Source organism: Camelus dromedarius, chromosome 2 (genome assembly GCF_036321535.1).
Source record: "Camelus dromedarius isolate mCamDro1 chromosome 2, mCamDro1.pat, whole genome shotgun sequence".
Taxonomy (NCBI): Eukaryota; Metazoa; Chordata; class Mammalia; order Artiodactyla; family Camelidae; genus Camelus; species Camelus dromedarius.
The window spans coordinates 73,389,207-73,413,025 of NC_087437.1; the positions used below are offsets into that span (position 1 = coordinate 73,389,207).

The 23,819-nt window shown below is 33.1% G+C and overlaps 1 protein-coding gene across 3 annotated transcripts in view; it reads right to left on the minus strand.

The window, feature by feature from the left end:
- NECTIN3 (nectin cell adhesion molecule 3) overlaps nt 1-23,819 on the minus strand; it is a 119,078-nt gene that overhangs the window by 68,862 nt on the left and 26,397 nt on the right. For all 3 annotated transcript variants that reach the window (XM_031433652.2, XM_064495613.1, XM_064495606.1), the window contains exons 2-4: nt 10,505-10,846; nt 3,746-4,042; nt 530-647 (exon numbers count right to left, since the gene is read on the minus strand). In XM_031433652.2, the coding sequence (XP_031289512.2) occupies nt 530-647; nt 3,746-4,042; nt 10,505-10,846 (757 nt within the window). The remainder of the gene's footprint in view (nt 1-529; nt 648-3,745; nt 4,043-10,504; nt 10,847-23,819) is intronic.

Consider the following 23,819-nt stretch of genomic DNA (forward strand, 5'->3'; position numbering starts at 1 on the left):
AAAAAAGAAGCAATTATTAGTCTCATGGAAATCGAAGAGCTTTAGAACCAAAAGAAAACAGAATTCCACTATACCACTTAGCTCTTTGCAAATATTTACCTGTCATAGGGAGGCAATGATTACACAGTTTAACTAAATTAGCTTAATTTCATCGGGACTATGAAGGGCAGGAATAAGTATCCGGGTATGTTTATGTGTGAAGGGGTAGATATAAAATTAAATTTTCATCTTGCATAGTAAGAAGTCCATAGACAACATTAAAAATTAGTAAATTAAGAAGCAGCAGTTTAAGACCTATAATGGTAAATACCAGGAGAAATTGCTAAAATTGCTAAAGTATACTCTGAGGAACAGAACTACAGGGGCAGGAAGGTAGGGAGATGTGGGACAGAAGAATATCTAGAAACCCTTTATTTAATTTCCAGCTATTACTATAGTCATGTATTACATTGATAAACACAACTTTAAATACACATTTAAGAATACTTTGACTTTTAAATAATTTCTCTTTAGAAATATCTAACATTACCTGCTCCACACAGACTTGAAGGGTGGTGGATTTGCGTCAGCATTACACTTGAGATTAACACCCTTTCTTCCAACAAACCAGTTTCCATCATAGCCTGTTACTGAAACCTCAGGAGCATCTATAAAATAAATGTATGACAGGATAGATTATCTTTTGTTAATGATAGGTATAATATACAAAAATAAAGCATTAACATAATACACAACTTTAGAAGAACAGAAATGATTTTCCTTCTCTCATTATACATAACCAATAAGGAATACAGTACTCAGTAGGTACTGGTTGACCAAAAAAATGAGTGACTGAATGGACAGTGAACAACAAACACTGGGCAATTATAAGCATGTACAATTCTAGTTACTATGGACACTAAGTGTAAGAATATTCACAAATCTATAATCACCAAAAGCAAAATAAAAGAGTCCTATTATAAAATACGTAAAGAAACATGAACAAAGAAAACACAGTAGTTAATTTGATAATGAGACACAGCATTTAAGTACCAAGTCACTATGTAAAACTGTCTTTAAAGAAATGTTTAATCTGAAAGGAAATATACTCTAAGAGATATCAAGTCAATTACAAAATTAGATTCCTTATATTACAATTAATTAATACCCTTTGGACATACAGAGATGTGACAAACTTTCTAAGGCTATAATTACAACTTAAATAAATTATCTGAGACCTCAACTGCTCTAAAACATGAACTTTTATCCATTCAATGTACCCAAAGGTCTTTTAGTATATGTGCAATATAATTAGTTAAATGAGCAATTATCCATGTTTACCAGTATTATAAATTTATACCTTCAAACTATAAAATTTAATACTTACCAACCATTCAACTAACATTGTTTAGTACCTAAAAGTGACAGGTACAGTTTTAGATGTTTGGTACACATATAGACTCTGTATTCATAAAATTTATATTCTAATAGTAACAGGGAAGATTTAACTAAAACCTGTTATGAGGGCCAAGAAGGAAAAGAACAGGATGCTAAGAGAGAAGGTAAAGAAATGTTATTTATGCAGGCACAGGGACCCTCCATCTTTCTGTGAGCTACATAGTAAACTAGATAAATACTACATGGCCAGATGGGAAGTTAGGGAGAGGCCAGATCAGTCTCTAATTCTGCAGGAAAGTTGACTGTCAAGCACGGTTTACAAAAACATGATAAAAAATTACTCTTTATACTAAGGACAATTACTTCAGTAATTAAAAAAACAAGCTCCTGCTCTGAAACTACCAAGAATTAACAAACATTTTTCTAACTTAATGTTGGTAACTAAAAAATGTTGCTGAAAGAACAGTACAGATATCTGTGAGTTTAACTTCTTTTAAAAGGAGGGGGTAAGTGTTAAAGTATCCCTAAAGAATACCTCTAAAAGTTGAGATATGAATTTTGGACATAAGATCTTATCTCCTTAAAGTTTGTTCAATGTTTTATAGGTCCCAATTAAAAATAGGAAAAAAATTACTCTAGGAACATTTTAGGAGCAAGCCAATAAATCTAAGCCATAAGTATAAAGACTCACATCAGAATAAATATTTTTATATATTTAGAATTGCATTCAGGCAAACAAAAAAGTAACAGTACACATAGCTGAAGAAAATTTCAGTCATTATTAGACACAGGGAAGAAAAAATATGTATGAGAAAAATATCAATGGTACTGGGATTTAAATTGTGTAAGAAAAAGGGAAAAGTTAAGAATATGTAAAAGCAACGTAAGAAAAGTATAATGAAAAATTTTAACTGGGTTCTCCAGATTAAGTGAGGAGAAAAGAAGTTACATCAGCCCTCTGTATCCTAGGGTTCAGCATGTGTGGATTGAACCAACTGTGGACGAAAAATATTCAGGAAAAAAAAATTCTAAGAAGTTCAAAAAAGCAAAACTTGAATTTGTTACATACCAGCAACTATTTCCACAGTATTTACATTGAATTTACAACTATTTACATAACATTTACATTGTATTAGGCATTGTTAGTAATCTAGAGATGATTGAAAGTATACAAGAGGATGTGCACAGATTTTATGCAAATACTATGCCATTTTATATAAAAGATTTGTGGGTCCTTGGATTTTGGTATCCACCGAAGTGCTGGAACCAATCTCCTATAGATAAAGAGGGACTACTATGATTGTATCAGCACTCAAGAATACAACGGCAATAACCTTCACATAAGAAAGCTTCTCAAGTTTAACTCTATAAATGCTGGAAAAGATCCTTAGAATTACCTTTAGAAATCATTACAGCAAGTGTAATGAATATGTGTAACTTAAAATTCCACGTATGTCATATCAAAAAACAAAACAGTAACAATGAAAAATACAACATCTCCTTCAAAAACCTGTCTAGATTTATGACCTGTGCATGGATAGAAATGACAGCAGAACCTAAACACATCTCCTTATTTTATCTTTAATCTGCCTAATTTTCATTATCCTTGCTATAAACTACCTGCACACTCTTATTCTCTTGCTGAAAAATTTTAAATGCTACACAAAAAATGTATCTAAAATGAAAAACTTTGCAGAAAAGGGAAAAGTATACACACACATGTATATCCACAAACACACATATACACAAGAGAGTAATCTTAACAAAAGAAATAAAAGCACAAGAATGGCCAGTTTTGAATCTTATCTATAACAATTATTATCCCAATGATGACTTTAAAATATTGTGTTACCTTTATGAGGATCTTATAACATGATCAATAAAATCAGATTAGAAATAATATTGAAAAAATACAGACTTTCAAACTAATTAAAATGCATCTACAACATAAAAGATTTTTGCTGAAAATATCATGGGTAGCATCAATAAAAATCAGTAAGAGCTAAGTTAACTGGATTGGAGAAGCAGCTGTTATTCTCCAAGTATTGCAAATTTTGAGGTATAAATGTCCACAATTTACCTAAGTCCAGCCTATTTTTAAGGTTTAAAAAGGACAAAGTTGAATAATTTTAAGTTGGACAGCAACTTTAAAGTCATTATCCATCTTTACAAACTGAAAAAAAAGTTCTGGTTAAATGAAATTTCCATGAAAATATTTTTTTAATTAAGAAAAAAATGTCAACAAGGAAAATCTGTAAGAGTATCTGAATACTAAATATTCAAACTAAAAACAGTTTGATACAGGATTATGTCAAAGAAAGTTAAAATGCATGACATGTTTAAAAAGCAAATGTTATCGTTTACTTACACTGTATATCTAATATGAAAGAATATCGAATGTCCTTTTCCAAGGCTGGATGTTTGACAACACAAGTAATTCGCCTTCCTCTAGCAAATCTGGTAGGAAAAAGCTTGTATTGGCTGACAATTGTTGCTGTTTCATTTGGAAAAGAAGTCGTAGTGGATTCCATTTCGCCAAGATCACCTTCCCAATCAATATGTGCAACTGGTTTTCCAGTGGCTGCGATACAAATGGCTGCTACTGTTTCATTTCCTCCATCAATTAAAGAATCTGGCCCTTTTATCAGGCTGACAGTGGGTTCAACTGTTTAAATTTAAAAAAAAATGAGTTACTTTTCAATTAAGAGTATATCTACATCCTTCCAAGCCACATCTAACCATATTTCATAAACTTAGAGACAACTGCTTATAAAAAATACACACAGGTAATATCAACACCAAATGGATTCTTACAACAAGAGAAGATCATGAGCCAGGACAAACAAGAAGCCAATAACCATTACAAAGATGGCTCTCTCTGGTAGAGATATACTTTTCTTTACAGGGACAAGTGAGTTTTCCCCCAAATTAGTATATAATAAAAATTCTTGTGAATTTGATCATTTCCATTATGAAGTTAAGGGTACTATTACTCTGAAGAGAAAAAAATGAAGCATTTAATATAGAATGCTTCATTTTGCAAGAAATTGTTTAAAACATTTAAAATAGGTACTGTTAAAATATAATGTCACTAATAGTTATGTCTATTGGAATTTACATGCTACCTATCTTTTTTCTAGTATGAAAGCTCCTCAGCAGTGGAAGTAACCTTAATGTTAGACCCTTCAATCTACCTGCCATATATCCTAGCTATCTCCTTACATTTTCAAGCAAATTTTTAGAACTTCTTTCTATATAAATTCTTCAGTACTCACTTCATGAATTCTTTGGCTCAAGCCTAGTTTACTGCATACATTATGTTTTTTATCTGAAAGACTTTTTTCCATTTCCAAGATTCCAGTTGGTTCTTTCAATGTCATCTGTTCTTGATTGCTATCTACATATTTGTTTCATAATATATTTTAAGGGATATCCTCCTTAAGCATTTCCTCTTTTTAAGATGTATTATTATAAAAGTAACAAAAGGAAAAGCGCTTGAAACACATGTAATGAATAATTTACAGCAAATGTTCATGTAACCACCACACATCTTAAAAAATATTAGCACCTCCCAAGTCCCTCATATGCCCCATCTTCATAATAACACCCTGCCTGTTCAACTGTGAAACCATTATACTAACCTTTGGAAATAACTTTTTGCTTACTTTTCATGAAAGTTCTACAACTAGCAAGTGCAAACCTAAACAACAATTTCATCTGCTTTTGAACTTTAAATGAATAGAATCAGACACATGTATTGTTTAATGAAATCAGACTATATTTTTTAATATTTTTTCTTTGACTCAATTTTGTGTTCCTGAGATTCATTTATGTGGGGGCATTTAATCTTAGTTGATTACTTTGCAATTCATTTTCTTAACTTTTTACTTTTAGGTCATTTAGATTTGCATGTAATTGTATAAATTATTAGTTTTAACTATTGTATGATTCATTTACTGTTGGACATAGGTGCTATTTCCTGTTTGATACAGTTTTATTGGAAACATTCTTATTGATACTGTGTATTTTGGTATATTTGTACAAAAGTTTCTCTAGTTTTTCCCTTATACTGAAACTGTTATGACTACTTTTACTTTCAACTTTAGCAGATAATGCCAAAAAGCTTCCCAAAGTACCAATTTACTCCCAATCTTAGCACTCCAATTGGTCCAAAACACTCACTACAGGTGATACTGTCAGATTTCTCAATGTTTGCCAATCTTATAAGTAAGTAACAGCATATCATTGGGATCTTATTTTTAATTTCTAAGATTAAGAATGAGGTTAACGATCTTTTCATGTTTTGGGGCCATTTGGAATTTCTTCTGCAAAATAGCTTTTAAAGCCAATTTTTTTTTTCTTATTGATTTGGGAGAAGGGGGCCTTTTCCAATTATATGTGCAAATATCTTTCACCAGTTTAGAGCTTGTATCTTTACCCAATGCTGTGTCTTGATAAGCAGAAGTTTTCATTCAAATCTATAAAACTCATCAGTTCACTGCCTTTATATACAGGCATGCCTTGTTTCACTGCACTTCGCTTTACTGTGCTTCACAGATACTGCGTTACTCACAAATTGAAGGTTTGTGGCAACCATAAGTTGACCAAGTCCATCAGCACCATCTTCCAATAGCATTTGCTTACTTTCTATCTCTGTGTCACATTTTGGTAATTTTCACAATATTTCAAACTTTTTCATTATTATTACGTTTGTTATGACGATCTGTGATCTTTGATGTTACTACTGCAAAAAGATTATAACTGTCTGAAGACTCAGATGATGGTTAGCATTGTTTAACAACAGTTTTCTAAATTAAGGTAGGTACATTTTTTTAGACGTAATGGCATTGCACAGTTAACAGACTACAATACAGTAAAAGCATAATTTTTATAACACTGATAACCAAAAATTCATGTGATGGTTTTACTGTGGTACTCCCTTTATTATAAAATTAGCTTTATTGAGGTGGTCTAGAATTGAACCCATAATACCTCCAATATACACATGTACTAAGAAATACTTCTCTATTTCAAGGGCAAATTAGTATATGAATTTTTTTTTCATGTATAGTTTCCTATTCTCTGCAGAAATTTTATAGATTGACTTATCCCTTCAAATGGCAAGCACTGTTGTTTAATAGTCTGTGTCCAGTAATGCCAACATCTTATGCAGGCCTGTTTCTGTTGTCTTGTTTGTGCCGGCTGCTGCTTGTGGGGTCTTCTTTACCTATATGTCTGATTATTCAAGCAGATGATAAGCCTGTGATTGAATAATTAAGGTAGAAATAATTTGAGGCTTAGAATAAAGGTATCATTCTTTCAGAAAAGATTTGTGTTTTCTTCTGCTAAGCTAGCTCCTGAGAAACACTATCCAGTTCAGGATCTTCCTAATTTCAGACTACTCAAGTGATATAAACCAGGCCCCGAAGTCTGTAAGAAGGCTGGTTTGCTGCTGGTGTACTACAATTCTGAAAATATAAGCCTTTCGGTATCAAGAGAATATAAGAAGGGTTATTAGACATCCTACCTTGAGTAGAATTGCGTTCAGATATTTGTCTCTCTTACTTCTCAGTGATCTCAAAATCTTAGCTCATCTTAGGTGTTTCTTCTGAATTGTCAAATGTCCCCAAGGTTGAATACAGATTTCAGCTTTCAGTGCTAGGCTTATTTCCATGTTTTAGCCTTTTCCTAGATTTTGGCCTAGATATATTCCTCACTACTTTGCTACTTCTTTGAATTTTTCAATGGTGTTTTTTATATTTCATCCCCATCCCCCGCCCCACCATGGGAGAGTTTGTGTGACCAACCTGTGCCATCATTAGAAGCTTTTGTTGGAGAAACTTAAACTATTTCTACTACTTCTAAAAGGAATCAATCTCCTGGTTGTATAGGTTATTGGCTTTATAAAGTTTCTTTTCTCATATACCTCAACATTTTAGTTAATTTCTCTGTAACCTTTCCTGTCCCCTTCCCTGTCTAGCAGTTCCGCTGTTGCTTCCGCTTAAGATGCTACCTATGCCCTGTATTCTCTGACTGGGAGGAACATGAAGTTTTCCCAGCCCTGTATTAATGCCAGGATTGTTAAGCCTACTTCTTTCTGCTGGTTCTTTCCCCTGCCTCAAAAGTTTCCTCTCACATGTACTAAATTGGTACTAAACCAATTGGTTTATCTGATAAACACTACTACCTAGGTGATCCCTAATTTTATTCAATTTTGATATAAAACTTGACTCTATAGTTTCTAACCGCCTATCTGGGATTTTTTTCTCTATGTATCCTCAAATTCAATAAACGAAATACTGAACTCATCTCATTCTCCCAATCCCCAACATCTGTTTTTCATTCAAACTTGCCCATTTAAATCAATGGTAACAATTTACTCAATCGCCAAGGTTCAAAACTTGTTATTGTTCAAACCTCCCTAGTTTCTTATATCCAGTCAGTTACAAAGTTCTGCTACTTTTTCCTTTGTAATAGTTCCCTTCCTCACTCAAGTGGCAGAAATTAGAAAATTAAGTTCAAGCTTTCATGGCCTCATGGCTAAAGCATTACAATTTCAAGATCTCTTTTCATTTTAATCCATCGAAAACACCAGACTGATCTTCCTAAATCACAACTTTCATCACATTACTCCCTACATCAACTCTATGAATTAGGCACCCCTCTAATCAAGGTGAGAAGACAGTCAAAGCAGTGTTTCTCAAACTTTAATGTGTGTACGTATCACTGGGGAGATCTTCCTAAAATGTAGATCTATTACTCAACAAGTCTTGGAGGGGTCTGTAATTCTATATTGCTAATGAGCTCCCAAACGATGCCATTGCTGCTGGTTCACGAACCATACGTAAAATCGCAAGAATCTGAGAATAACAGAAGGAAGGTGAGAAAGAGCACAAAAGTGTATACCAAGTTTTCATTTCAGTAAAATAAAGCTCAAATTCCCCATCTTAATATTCAGGTCACTTTAAAGCGGTCCTACTCTACCTTTCCAGCCTTTAATTCTTGTATTTTATATTAGTCCTTTCAACAATCAAGAGTATTCAGTGGTCCACCAGAAATACGTGCCAATGTCGGGAGATATTCTAAGTTGAACAAATGAGGAAAAGTGCTACTAGCAAATAGCGGCTAGAGGCCATGGATGCTGCTATATAGTCTACAATGGACAGTGCAGCTCACCACAACAAAGAATTCCAGCCCAAAATTTCAACAATGCCAATGTTGAAGAAACTCTGCCTTAGTATGTACTGTTTTCTGCCTCCCTGCATTGGCTCACTTACTCTCCTTTTGGCCTACCTAAAACCTACCCACCTTTCAAGGGCTTGCTCAACTATCTTTTTCTACAAAACATGTCTAAACTACCAAATTTACTAACCCATTCCTATACCCTCCTTAAACATTTAGTGTATGACTGCTATATATCAAGAACTCTTACAGGCTTTAGGGATACAAAGTTAAATTTTAAAGTGTAGAGTTGCAGTGTACTACACGTTTATAGTGGAGAGGACATATAATATGCATTATGGTAATTTCTACACTAAAAAGAAGCTCAAGACACAACAGTAAAAGAGTGAAAAAAATCCATCAAATTGCAGAGGAGTAGTAGAAATTTCAAGAATGACTTGGAAAAGGATGTGGTTTGATGAGTAGCAGTTGAGCAGAATGCAGGAGGAGAAAGGGGGAAAGGTGGCAATCCAGGCATAAAGGAAAACACACGTAAAAACATAGGCGGTAACAGACTGCAAGTAATTAATTATGATTAAAAAATCTGAGATGCTGGGAAAAGTAAAGCAAGGAATAGTATAGATGAAGTTAGAAAAGTACACCCAGGTAAAATCATGACTAGTTTAATAGTATAAACATTCTTGAGTTTTATATATAACATTGAGTATTATATTAACTTATGAGAATTACTAAAATTTAAAGCAAAAAAATTTCATTCTCATGAGTTCTCTCTTCCACATGCAAACTATTATTTTCTTGACATTGAATTTTTTGTGACTTTTTTTTACCTTGATGGCTTGCACTTGATTTTTCAGATATTTATGCCTTCCTTGCCTTCCAATCAATTCTCAAAAGTATCAATTTTGTAAACATAAGTTATAGTTCCCCACAGTTCTTAGGGCAGGGTCTTAAACATACAAAGTCCTCAAATATTTAATTTTTATTTTTAAACAGTACTTTTCAACACACAAAAAAAATACAGCAAATTTGAGGAAACAATGCTTTGCTGTACTTCAGAGACCCTGAAATTATGCCATTAAATATTCGGGGCTGTGTGGTTGTTTGGTTCTCTGGAAGCAGACACTGAGATCAAGTGAGGTGTGCAAAAGGCTTATTAGGAAACAACATCCGGGAGAAAAGTAAAGAAGGATAAGTGGGGGTTGGGGGAGCTATCTGCAGATCTGACAAAGTCCCTGACAGGCAAACAGGCAGATTCAGAGCAAAGACTGTCTGTTAAAGGAGCCTCAGCCTGGGTGGAAATGGCTAAGATTGCTATTATTCTTAATTCTTGTTCTAGTATTCCAAAAGTACTCACCAGCTATTCCAAATTGGTTTACCTTTCACTGCAGGTGGCTATCTTAATGCTAATAAGCTCATTCTAAATTCCACCATAAACTTTAATAGTTATCAGACAGGAAAAGGCCAAAGATCAGTCAATGCAAGCAATAGCCCAAGATTCAAACAGCTATGCGAATCCGCAACAGCAGAAATAAAACCTGACTTGAAAAACAAACATGAGATGTCAATGGCTCCAAGGCCACAGTCACTTAAAAAAATGGAAAAGTTTATTTAAAAGTGGTAACTTAATTAAAGGTTGAAAATTTGAGGGAAAACAATTAAAAGTTAAAGAAACTCAGGACTTGATAATATAAATAAAAGAACCTTTCACGAAGAAAGTAAAACACCTATAAACTATATAGCATTACAGACAGGTAGCTAAAGACAACATTTTGTTTACACTGAGAGTCTAGAATCACAGAATTTTAAGACAGAACGTGAAAAATAATGTTTGAATTTTTATTTAAACCTGCATTTATATATAATTTCAATCATTTTAATTTCTTGAAAATACTTTTAATATAATCCTCACCACTACCGCCAAAACACATGGTTTAAGTATACCTACCTAATACAGTTACAGTTGTAGAGGACTGTGCATTTCCAAGCGGGAATGTAACAGCTTTGCATATGTATTTTCCAGAATCAGAGAATCCTATGTTATGTAGAGTAATTGTTGCATCATTAAGTGAATAGTTTTTAAACAAGACTCTTCCCTGATACTCTCCTTGAACAGAGAATCCATATTGAGGATGATGAACTGCAACAGTCTGTGAACTTTTGCCATGTATCTTCTCCCATGAAATTTGTGTTATAGTTTCATTTACTTCAATTAAACACTTCAACGAAACATTCTTTCCCCAAACTGCTGTGACATGTGGCTCCACGATAATTGGTCCAGCTAAGGCACCTAAGGAAAAAAGAAAAGCATAGTTCTTAAAAACAGAAAAAAAGTTATGCGAACATATTATCAAATTCCCTCCCTTCCTGTCTTCTTTTCTCCCTTCTTCCCCTCCTACAAGTATACACACACACACACACACACACACACGACTGAATAACAGAGGACGTTCCTAGGGTTGGATTTAAGACCCACAGAATGACTCCTAAATAAATCAAGTAATCATCAATAGTGGGAAAAGCACTAGATTGGGGCAAAATAAAGCTCAGGAGCAGATCCTTCCCCAGTCACGTCTCCAGATAAAATCCTAGCCCTAGTTGTCACCGTGACTGTAGCCTTGGGAGACTCTGAAACAAAGGACCCAGCTGAGTCATGTCTGGATTCCTGACCCAAAGAAATTGAGAGATAATAAATGTATGCTGTTCTAAAACTACTAGGTTGCAGGGTATTTTGTTATTCAACAATAGACAACTGATGCATTTAGGATGTCAAACCACGTACAATACCGAAGTTATCTTCTTTTGGAGGATTACTCTACCAAAAAACTATGAAACTCTTCATTTTTAAGATAGACCAAATGTCAGAAAACATTAACAAGAAAACCAAAAGCCACATATAAATGTGAAATCAATTTTTTTCCATTTCATGAAGAAAAAACTTTCACAAACAAAAGTTAAAATAAAATAGTATCAAACGTCACCCTTATAATACTGATTTCCTTCCTAAAAGCAGTGGACCAAATCTAAGTAATTTTAAGGGAAACAAGACTAATATTCACTCATACTAAACTCAAGCAATATACTCCTCACTGACAAATATATGAGAACATACATAACAAGTTCATGGAGAGTTTAAAACTCACATATATGTTCTGACAAAATAAATCCTCAAACCAAGAAGTAAACCAGTATAAGCATTTGGATATGGAAACTATATAAATACCTTTAAATTTTAGAGTTATGTTTAATTAATATCATTAGATAAACGCAAAAATTCACAAGGGTATCACCTTAAATGGTTCTAAACAACAACAAAAACTTTACACAATATTATTTTCATTAACCTTTTTGGGAGAAAAAAACATAAATGAATATATTTTAAAAAAAACCCAGATATATAGCTAGGTAAGAAGGAAAACTTTACGATCCAAGAGATGACTAAGGATATTCCAAAAAAAGACTGAAAATTCATACTGACTACTTAACAGCTATGGGGTAAAAAAAAAAAGTTTTTTTTTAAACTATTCCACTAAAAAAAGTATCAAGTCCAAAAAATTTACCATTCATGCCCTACCATGTGTTCAAGTGTAGATAATTAAGAAGCTTTTAACATTAATCTAAGACATATATAATGTGTAAATATTCTAACGTACTTTAGCAATCTATCATAAACCTAGGACTACACTAGAAAATACACAAATAAAAAAGCAATATATAAATATTAAAAAATTTTATACATTATTAAATAATACACAACTCTGTATTTTAAAAAGGACAACGATCAAGCAGAATATTCAAGAATGTAAGAATACTTTCAGACTATTCATCACAGTAAAAGGTCACATCTGAGACTGAAAAGGCATTTAACAAAATTTGGTATGTGTTATTTGATTTAAAAAAAACTAACAAGTGAGAAAAAAGGATTTTTAATAATAAAGTAGATTCTTCTCAAATCAATGGCCATCATAACACTAAAATAAAAAGGAGAGGCATGGTTATTTAAGAAAGATCAAGACAAGATAGTGCACTATCATTATTACCATTCAACAGAGCCTGGAAATTCCTGTGGAATGAGACAAGAAAACAAAACAGGGGAGAATAAATATTAGAAAGAAACAAGATAAAATTATTATTTGAAAAACCTATTACTAGAAAAATCTAAGAAGGCAAAGTAAAGGGCTATTAGAACAAATAATGTGGCTGCTTGCAAAACATGAAAAATGTATACAAAATGTATACTCCAACATGTTATAATACATGATAACCTTTACAAATTTAGTGTAGAAAAAGACAATGAATATTTGCAGTATATTAATATTCAAAACATCCATGAATAATGTTAAGAACCTACAGACTTGAGCAACTGACTTGAATTAATGGAAGATATGTCATATTTCTGAGAAGGAAAGCATAATACTACACAGATGTCCAACTTCCCCATGTTAACAAATTGAAAGCAATTGCAGTGAAAACCATGAAAAAATTCTGGAAACTAGAATAAGGACAATATGCTTTAAAATATTACCAAAAAAACCCCACAATGGCACAATAAGGGGGAGGAAAAATACTAAAACAAAAATTATAAAAAGCTTACTAACAGTACCTTAAAATAACTGAAGCATACAAACACACATATAATAATATAGAGTATGTAATATGTTTTATGAGTGGGGAAACAATGAATTAGTCAAGATATGCTGAAAGGACAAGAGCTAAACATTTGGAAATAAATCCCTGCTTTATACTAAACACACACACAAATCCAGATGGACTGGAGATCTAAACGTAAAAAAAATAGCTATATATGCCTCTACATATACTGATAGTAAATTTTTGTATATTCTGGAAGGTAACATTAATTACTCTAAGGAGTGGAATAACTAAGGATTAAAAGAAAGGACTTTTAGTTTTCAATCTGTTCCTCTAGGATGTCAGAATCATTTACAATAAGTAATGTTCATACTAAGAGGAAATTAAAAATAAAAATAGAATCATCCCCCTCAGGTGGAGGCAGAGAAGAGGTAAGTATTACAGACTGAATGTTTGTGTCCCTCCAAAATGTATATGTTAAATACCTGACCTCTAAAGCCATGGTATGTGGAAGTGTGGTAATTAGGTTTATATGATGTCATGAGGGCAAGGGCCACGTGCTGGCATTAGTGTCCTCATAAGAAAAGGAAGAGGCAGTCCAGCTCCCTGTCTCTCTCCACCATGTGAGGACAAAGCAAAAAAGTGGCCATCTTCACTTTAGGAAAGGGTTCTCAACAGGAACCAAATCTGCCTGCACCTTGATCTTGCATTTCTCAAACTCCAGACCTATGAGAAATAAACATCTGCTGTTTAAGCCACCTAGTCTACAGTGTTGTGTTATAGCAATTCCACATAAGATATTAAGTTCCAGAATAAACTGTGAAAGATAGTTTTAATTGTATCTCCTTACAACGTATAAGAATCATGGCTTATGGAGTAACACTACTCAGATGAGACAGAATAGACTTTAAAACATAATCTACAATAAAACAAAGAAAGGTATCATATAACAATAAGCAGGTCAATCCAAGAAGAAGATGTAACATTCATAAACATACATGCAACTATTAATATAGGATCATCTAAATATATAAAGCAAAGACTAATAGAGATAAAAGAAGGAACTGACAGTAATACAATAATACTAGGGGACTATAATAGCCCACTTACATCAATGGGTATATCATCCAGACAGAAGATCAATAAGGAAACAGTGGCCTTAAATGACACATTAGACCAGACAGACTTAATATATATCTACAGAATAGATATCTCATTCAAAAATAGCAAAATACACACTCTTTTCAAGTGTACATGGAAACTTCTTCAGGACAGGTCACATGCTAAACCACATAAAAAGTCTCAATAAATTTAAGAAGACTGAAATTATATCAAGCATCTTTTCCAACCACATGATGAAACTAGAAAACAATTACAGAAAGAAAAACAGAAAAATACACAAACACGTAGAGACTAAACAACATGCTACTAAAAAAAAAAGTTCATCAATGAAGAACTCAAAGAAGAAACCAAAAAAATACATCAAGACAAATGAAAACAGAAACACAACTTTCCAAAATCTGTGGGACATAGTAAAAGCAGTTCCAAGAGGGAAGTTGATAGCAATACAAGCCTACCTTCAGATACAAGAAAGATCTTAAATACACAACTTAACTTTCCATCTAAAGGAATTACAAAAAGAATAAAGCCCAAAAGTAGTAGAAGGAAGAAAATAATAAAGGTCAGAGCAGAAATAGAGACCAAAGCAAAATAATAGAAAAGATCAATGAAATCAAGAACTGGTTTAGATGAAACTGATAAGCCTTTAGCCACTCTTCAAAAAAAAGGGGGGGGGGCAAATAAAATTTGAAATGAAAGAGAAGTTACAACCACTACAATAGAAGTACAACAATCACAAGAGAATATTACAAACACTTATATGTCAACAAATTGAAGAACCCAGAGGAAACATAAATTCCTACACATTACAGTCTTCTAAGACTGAATCAGGAACAAATACATAGAAAATCGGCACAGACCAATTATCAGTAATGAAAATCAAATCAGTAATCAAAAACTCCAAACAAAAATTCAAGACTAGAAGGCTTCACAGGGTAATTCTATCAAACATTTAAGGAAGAGTTAATATCTATCCTTCTCAAACTATTACAAAAACTGAAGAGGGGGGAAACATTCTGAAACTCATTCTGCAAGTTTCAGGCCAGTGTTACCCTGATACTAATACCAGAAAAAGACACTACAAAAAACAAAACAAAACAAAACAAAACAAAACAAAACAAAACAAAACTGTAGGCCAGTATCTCTGATGAATATACATGCAAAATTTCTTAACAAAATATTAGCAGATAGTTCAAAAGACATAAAAAGAATTATACATCATGATCAAGCAGTATTCCAGGAAAGCAAGAATGGTTCAATATCTACAAACCAATGTGATACACCAAACTAAGAAAATGAAGGGTAAAAAGTACATGATCATCTCTACAGACACAGATAAAGCATTTGAAAAAATTTAACATCTATTCACAATAAACTCTCAACAAATTCCGTATAAAGGGGACATACCTCAACAAAATAAAAGTTGTTTACTGACACATCCACATCTAACATCATACTCAATGGTGAAAAGCTAAAGCTTTTCCTTAAGATAAAGGACAAAACAAGCATGCCCACACTTTCACAGGCTGGAAGAATTAATATTATTTAAATATGTGAACTACTCAAAGCAATCTATAGATTCAACGCAATCACTATCAAAATTCCAGTGGCATATTTCACAGAATTAGAACAAATCATCTTAAAACTCATGCAAAACCACAAAAGATCCCTAATAGTCAAAGCAATCTTGAAAAAATTAAACACAACTGGAGGTATTACACTCCTTGACTTCAGACTATATATACTACAAACTACAGTAATCCAAACAGTATGGTATTGAATAAAAACACATGATCAATGGAACAGAAAAGAGAGCCCTGCAAACAACCCACAGAAACATATAGTCAAGTAATCTACAAAAAAGAAGTAAAAAATATACAAAGGGGAAAAGGCAGTCTCTCCAATAAGTGGTGTTGGGAAAACTGGACAAACACAGAAGAATGAAACTAGAATACTTCCTCACACCTTATACAAAAATAAACTCAAGATGAATTTAAGCCCTAAGTATAAGAGCTGAAAACATAAAACTCCTAGAAGAAGTACAGTCTTAGCGATTTTTTTTTGGATCTATCTACTCAGGCAAAGGAAACAAAAGCAAAACTAACAAATGGGACCTAATCAAACTTGAAAGTTTTTGTCACAGTGAAGAAGAACAATTAAAAGACAACCTATTGAATGGGAGAAGATACTTGCAGATGATAGGGCCAATAAGAGGTTAACACAAAAACTATATAAAGAACTCATACAATGCAATATCAAAAAACCAAACACGTCGATTAAAAAATGGGCAGAGAACCTGAATAGGCATTTTTCCAAAGAAGAAACAGATGGCTAACAGGCACATAAAAAGATGCTCAACATCACTATCAAATACAAATGCAAATAAAAACCACATGAAATATCACCTCACACCTGTGAGAATGGCTACCATCCAAAAAACAAGGAATAAGTGTTGATGAGGATGTAGAGAAAAAGGAACCCTAATGCACAGCTGGTGGGAATATAATGGTACAGCCATTATGGAAAACAATATGGAGGTTGCTCAAAATATTAAAAATATAACCACCATATGATTTAGCAATTCCATTCCTGGGTATTATCTGAAAACATAAAAACACTAATTTGAAAAGATATGCACCCCAAATGTTCTTAGCAGCATTATTTACAACAGCCAAGACACAGAAACAGCGTAAGTATCCATCAACAGATGGATAAAGATGATGTCATACACACACACACACACACACACACACACACACTGAAATATTACTCAGGTATAAAAAAGAATAAATTTTTGCCATCTGCAACAACATGGATGGACCTGGTGGGTATTATGCTTAATGAAATAAGTTAAGACAGAGAAAGACAAATACTCTATGGTTTCACTTACATATGAAATCTAAAAATAGGACAGAAGAAGACTCACAGACAGAGAGAACAAATTAGTGGTTACCAGAGAGGAGAGAGGTGTGAGGAGAGACACAATAGGTGAAGGGGTTTAACAGATACAAACAGATTTTAAGTATAAAATAAGTTACAAGGATGCAATGTAAAGCACAGGAAGTATAATCAATATTGTGTAATAACTCGGTATGGAATATATCCTAGAAAAACATTTAATTAGTATGTAGTGCACCTAAAATTAATATAATGTAACTCAACTATACTTCATTTTTTTAAAAAAAGAGGGGGTTTTTTTGAAAAAAAGAAAAAGAAAGAAGAACCATGGCTTGGTGGGCTACCATTAGTAAAGGGAGTATTTGGAGATAGAAAAAAAAAAACTCCACTGAATCAAAAATATATTTAAAATATTCTACATTATTTAAATAGGGAAAGCCACTCTCAGTTTAAGAACAAAGACAGAAAAACCACCATGGAAAAGGTTCATAGATTTGACCAGAAAAACTAACCTCCTAATGAGAGCTTAAGCAGGTATTTTTAAAAAAATCTATAAATGGCTATTTTTAATGTGTTCAATTTTACTAGTAAACAAATATTAATGTTCCTATCAGGTTTTTCTTTATTTGTTTTAACTTTTAGGAGGTTATGAGTGATTTTTTTTAATTCATAATTTTTCTACAGAAATATTCCAAGTAGTTTTTACTTGCTGAAAAAAAGAAATTTTGGTGTAATTTTTTTGTTTCAACCCTTACCAAACATTTGATCATGGTTTTATCCTACCCCTTGATTACTGATATTTGGCTCTCCCTTAGATTCCATGAGCTTCTAATGACCTATCTACTTGTTTGTGTTTCAGTTAGCCAGAGCAGGTTTCTGTTAATTGCAAACAGGAGTGTTTAATACATTTCCCAACCCTAGATTAAACCCAAAAGTTAAAAAGCACTTCTGAATATTTTCCCCACAGAATTTTAAAATCATGGAGAAACAGATTTTTCATTGTGGTTCTTGGACCACAATCAATACTAGAATGTCTCACCACTCTAGATCTCCCTAACATTGAGCCTACTTTCTCCTCCTACTTTCCCATATGAAGCTGAATTTGACTGGAGAGCATAAGTGTGCTGGAGAAACAACTGTTTGTTACTAAAGACCTAAATTATTTGAAGTTCTTCAATAATGGTGACATAAGCCTATAATATAAAGAAGCTAAGAACAGCAAAGAACTGAACCTTTCATATATGACAAGACCCCAACTTAGTCATATCTGGACACCTGCACACTTGAGGGGCCAAGGAAAACCACAATAACATACAATGTTCTGTTCCTGCCTTGTGTGTCTATTGGATCTTCAAGTAAGTTTCGTAGCTAGTTAATTAAATTGAACTTATTATCCTTTCAAAGAGAAAAGAGACAGAAATGATTGTTTTCCCCTACTTGTGGTTCCCTCCCCCCCCAGAAATACCACTGCAACCATGAAAAAACAACTCTGGAATTTTCATGTGTATTTGAATAGCCATTCAGTGAAGAGTGCCCAGAGGATAGAAGACATTAGGAAATACATATATTGAACAAGAAGCTTGTGACCACCCCCCAAAAGGAAACATAATGACTCATATAACTTCTATGGATTTTTAAAAAACAAAAATAAATAAAAGATGAGAGTCATATTAGAGATCATATTTAAGAAAAGTGATTGAAATGGAAGTTTGACTAAAATGGCAATAGTTCACTTTCCTCTCCCACTCTGAGCAATGAATCAAGAAGTAAAAGAAGTTACTACAAATCTATCTTTAATACTACCCTTTTTGATATTTTAATGCTATCTTTTACATCTTACTTTCAACCTATAAATGGCAAGCATCTTGGACATTTCAGGCCCCAGGATCTTTCAAATGTCAGGATCTACAAAATAGATACATACAAACATTCTACAAATGAAATATTTATTGTATTATGTGTCCAACTACAAACAATACCTCCAAACATCTCTAAGGTATGGATTATTTCAGACTCCTCAGAATTTAGAATAATTTTTAAAGCAACAACTGAAATAAATATCCATTTACAAGAATATAGTAAAATCAGAGCATAGGTATCCTCAACAATTTCAGTACCCTTAAATACATTTTAGAGGAATCAATTATCACCCAGTGCATTCAGTAATGAGTTTGAATTGTTTTAAACTGATGTTTGCCATGACACCTTTCAAAACGTAACAAAAAAGTCTTTTTAACAATAACCCCAAACAATACTCAAAACAGAAATAAGCATAGAAGAGTACAAAGTGACTAATAAAATACGAAAACTATTTATGAACTTAAAACTCAAATACTAATAAAGTATGAAAGAATCTCTAACTCTGGGATCACAGTAGATCACATATTCTAAGGAAAAAACTGGATCACATATCAAACATGTTTGAGAGTATCCAGGACATTCATTCTATCATTATGTATCAAGTAGGTACTTTGTTCCAGGCACCAGGTACTGGGAATAGTATTGAACAGACGCCCCTGTCCCTATGGGGTTTACATTCTAATTGGAAAGACAGAATTGACAAGAAAACAAAAAGATACCAGATAGATATATCTGTTTTTGTACCAATATCATGTTGTTTTAATTACTGCAGTTCTGTACTATTGTCTAAAGTCTGGAAGGGTTATTCTTTTTCTTCAGTATCGCTTTGGCAATTCTTTTAGACAGGCCAGAAATAAACCCAGACTTTTGGCCAATTCATCTTTGACAAAGGAAGCAAGAATATACAATGGAGTAAAGACAGCCTCTTCAGCAATCGGTGTTGGGAAAACTCAACAGCTGTATGTAAATCAATGAAGTTAGTATACTCCCTTACACCATTACACAAAAATAAATTCAAAATGGCTTAAAGACCTAAACATAAGACAAGATACTATAAACCTCTTAGAAAAAAACATAGGCAAAACATTTGCTGATATAAATCTTAATGTTTTCCTAGGGAAGTCTACCCAGGCAATAGAAATACAAGCAAAGATAAACAAATGGGATCTAGTTAAACTTATAACCTTTTGCACAGCAAAGGAAACCATAAGCAAAACAAAAAGACAACCTACAGAATGAGAGAAAATATTTGCAAATGATGTGATGGACAATGGTTTAATTTCCAGAATATGTAAGTAGCTCAGACAACTTAGTAACAAAACCGAACAAAAAAAAGCCCAATCCAAAAATGGGCAAACCTAAACAAGCAATTCTCCAATGAAGACATGCAATAAGGCAATAAGCATATGAAAAAAATGCTCAATATCACTAATTATCAGAAAAATGCAAGTCAAAACTACAATGAGGTATCACCTCACACTAGTCAGAATGGCCATTATTCAAAAGTTCTCAAACAGTAAGTGCTGGAGAGGGTGTGAAGAAAAGAGAATCCTCCTATAACTGTTGATGGCAATGTAGTTTGGTGCAGCTGTTTGGAAAACAGTATGGAGATTCCTTAACAAACTAAAATTAGACTTACCATATGATCCAGCAAACCCACTCTTGTGCATATACCCAGAGGGAACTGTAATTCAAAAATACACATGTACCCTAATGTTCACAGTAGTACTATTTACAATAGCCAAGACATGGAAACAACCTACATGTCCATCGACAGATGACTGGATAAAAAAGCTGTGGTATATTTATGCAATGGAATACTATTCGGCCATAAAAAATAAAATTATGCCATTTGCAGCAACATCGATATCCCCGGAGACTGTCATTCTAAGTGAAATAAGCCAGAAAGAGAAAGCAAAATACCACATGCTAACTCTCATATGTGAAATCTGAAAAAAGAAAAAAATGAACACATCTACAAAACTGAAACAGATTCACGGACATAGAAAACAATCTTATGGTCAACAGGGGAAAAAGGGGTGGGAAGGGATAAATTGGAAGTGTGATATTTGCAAATATTAACTACTATATATAAAACAGATAAAAAACAGATTTCTTCTGTATAGCACAGGGAACTACATTCAATATTTTGTAGTAAACTATAATGAAAAAGAATATGAAAATAAATATATGTATAGGTATGACTGAAACATTATGCTATACACCAGAAATTGACACATTGTAACTGTCTATACTTCAATTAAAAAAAAAAATTACAGGAAAACAGTAATGGCAGATACGTAAAGGAATGCTGGGTAATTCTACATCTAAAGAACCCTAACAAAATCTCGAGGAGACACATTAAAATTTCTTATTCTCAGGGAATCCAGGACCTAAGATGAATATAAAGACAAATGGGACTTTGTATATCCATTTTTAGGGAGAGACTAAGATTATTTTTACGAAGGCAGGCACATGAATGTATTAAACAAAGATTATATGTGAGTAGAAGAGAAAAATAAATGCCAGGTTTTGTTAACCAAAAAAAAAAAAGTATGTGGAGAAACAAAAGACACAGAATAGCCAACACTACTGAAGGAGAACAAAGTCAGAGAAGTGACACCATATTACTTCAAGGCTTACTATAAAGATACAGTAATCAAGACAGTGTGACATTGATGAAAGATCAGACAAACTGATGGAACAAAACAGAGAATCCAGAAACAGAATGTTTTAACTATAGCCAATTGATCTTTGACAAAGAAACAAAGGTAATATAACTGAGCAAATAGTCTTGTCAACAAGTGGTGCTGAACTGGATATCCACATGTAAAACTATAAATCTAGACAAGACTTTACACCCTTCACAAAAATTAACTCAAAACAGATCACAAACCTAAATGTAAAACACAAAACTATAACACTTCCAGGAGATAACACAGGAAAAAAATCTAGATGACCTTGGTATGGTGATGACTTTTTAGATTACAACACAAAAGACATGATACATGAAAGAAATAATGGATAAGGTGGCCATTATCAAAATTAAACATTTCTGCCCTGCAAAAGACATTATATCAAGAGAATGAGAAGACAAGCCACTGACTGGCAGGAAATGTTTGCAAAAGAAATATCTAATAAAAAACCATTATCCAAAATACACAAAGAATTTTTAAAACTCAACAATAAGAAAACAACTCGATTAAAAAATGGCCAAAGACCTTAAACACCTGATCAAAGAAGATATATAGATGGCAAATAAGCATATGAAAAGATGCTCAACATCATATCATTAAGGAATTGTAAATTGAAACAAGAAGATATCATTACACATTATTACAAAGGCCAAAATCCAAGCACTGACACCACCAAATCCTGACAAGGATGTGGAGCAAAAGAAACTCCCATTCACTGCTGGAGGGAAATGGCAAATGGTACAGCCACTCAGCCACTTTGAAAGACAGTTGGGTGGTTTGTTACAAAATGAAATATACTCTTATTGATCCAGCAATTGTGTTCCTTGGTATTTACCCAAATGAGCAGAAAACATATGCCTACACAGAAGCCTGCATGGAGCTTTATTCATAATTACCAAAACAGAGAAGCAAAGCGTCCTTTAGTAGGTGAATGGATAAATAAATTGTGGTACATCCAGACAATGGAATAGCACTCAGTGCTACAATGAAATGTGCTATCAAGCCACAAAAAGACATGGAGAAACCTTAAATGCATATTGTTAAATTTTAAAAGCCAATATGCAAAGGCTATATATTAAATGATTCCAACTAATATGATATTCTGCAAAAGGCAAAACTATGGAGACAGTAAAAAGATCAGTGGTTATTAAGTGTTAGAGGGGATAGAGAAAAGAATAACTGAAAGAGAATTTTTAAGGCAGTGAAACTACCCTGCATGATATTTTAATGGTGGATACATGTCATTATACACTTGTCAAAACCCACAGACTGTACAACATCAAGAGTGAATCCTAATATTAACTACAGTCTTTGGGTGATTATGATGTTACCAATGCATGTTCAATGATTGTAACAAATATACCACTCTGGTAGGAAAAGTTGGGGCAGGGAGAGTGATACACACATAGACCAGGGGTTATATGGGAACTCTGTACATTCTATCCAGTTTTGCTCTAAAAATTAAAGTCTATTAAAAAATTTAAAGAGAACACTCTTAAATACACTCAGCAATAAAAGGAAATAAACTGATACATGCAACAATGTGTATGAATTTCAAAATAATTATGTTGAAAGAAGACAGAAAAAGAGTACCCAGAGTATGATTCCATTTATATAAAACTCTAGAAAACATAAGCTACTGTTTAGTGACAGAAAGCAGATCAGTGCTTGCCTGGAGGAAGAGGGTTAGTAGGAAGAGATGCGATGGATGGTTTATAGAGGACACAAGGAAACTTTTCAGGGTAATCGATAACATTCACTATCTACATTGTAGTGATGATTTCATAGGTATATACCCATATGAAAACTTATCAAATTGTACACCTTATACCCAAAAAGCTGTTTTATATTTAAAAAAATGAGACTAGGAGAGGGACTGGAGAACATTCAATATATAGGTAACTTTTGTAAGGATTTTTACTATAAAGGCAGGCAAAGAGATCAGAAAGAAGCTCAAGAGAGAGGATAGATTAGGGAGTGTATTTTTTTAATGGGAGATGTTATAATATATTTTTATGTTGACTTAAATGATAAAAAAGAAAAATGTATGAGACATGAGAAAGAAAAACTGTTGAAGTGTTATCTTTAAGAAAAGACAGT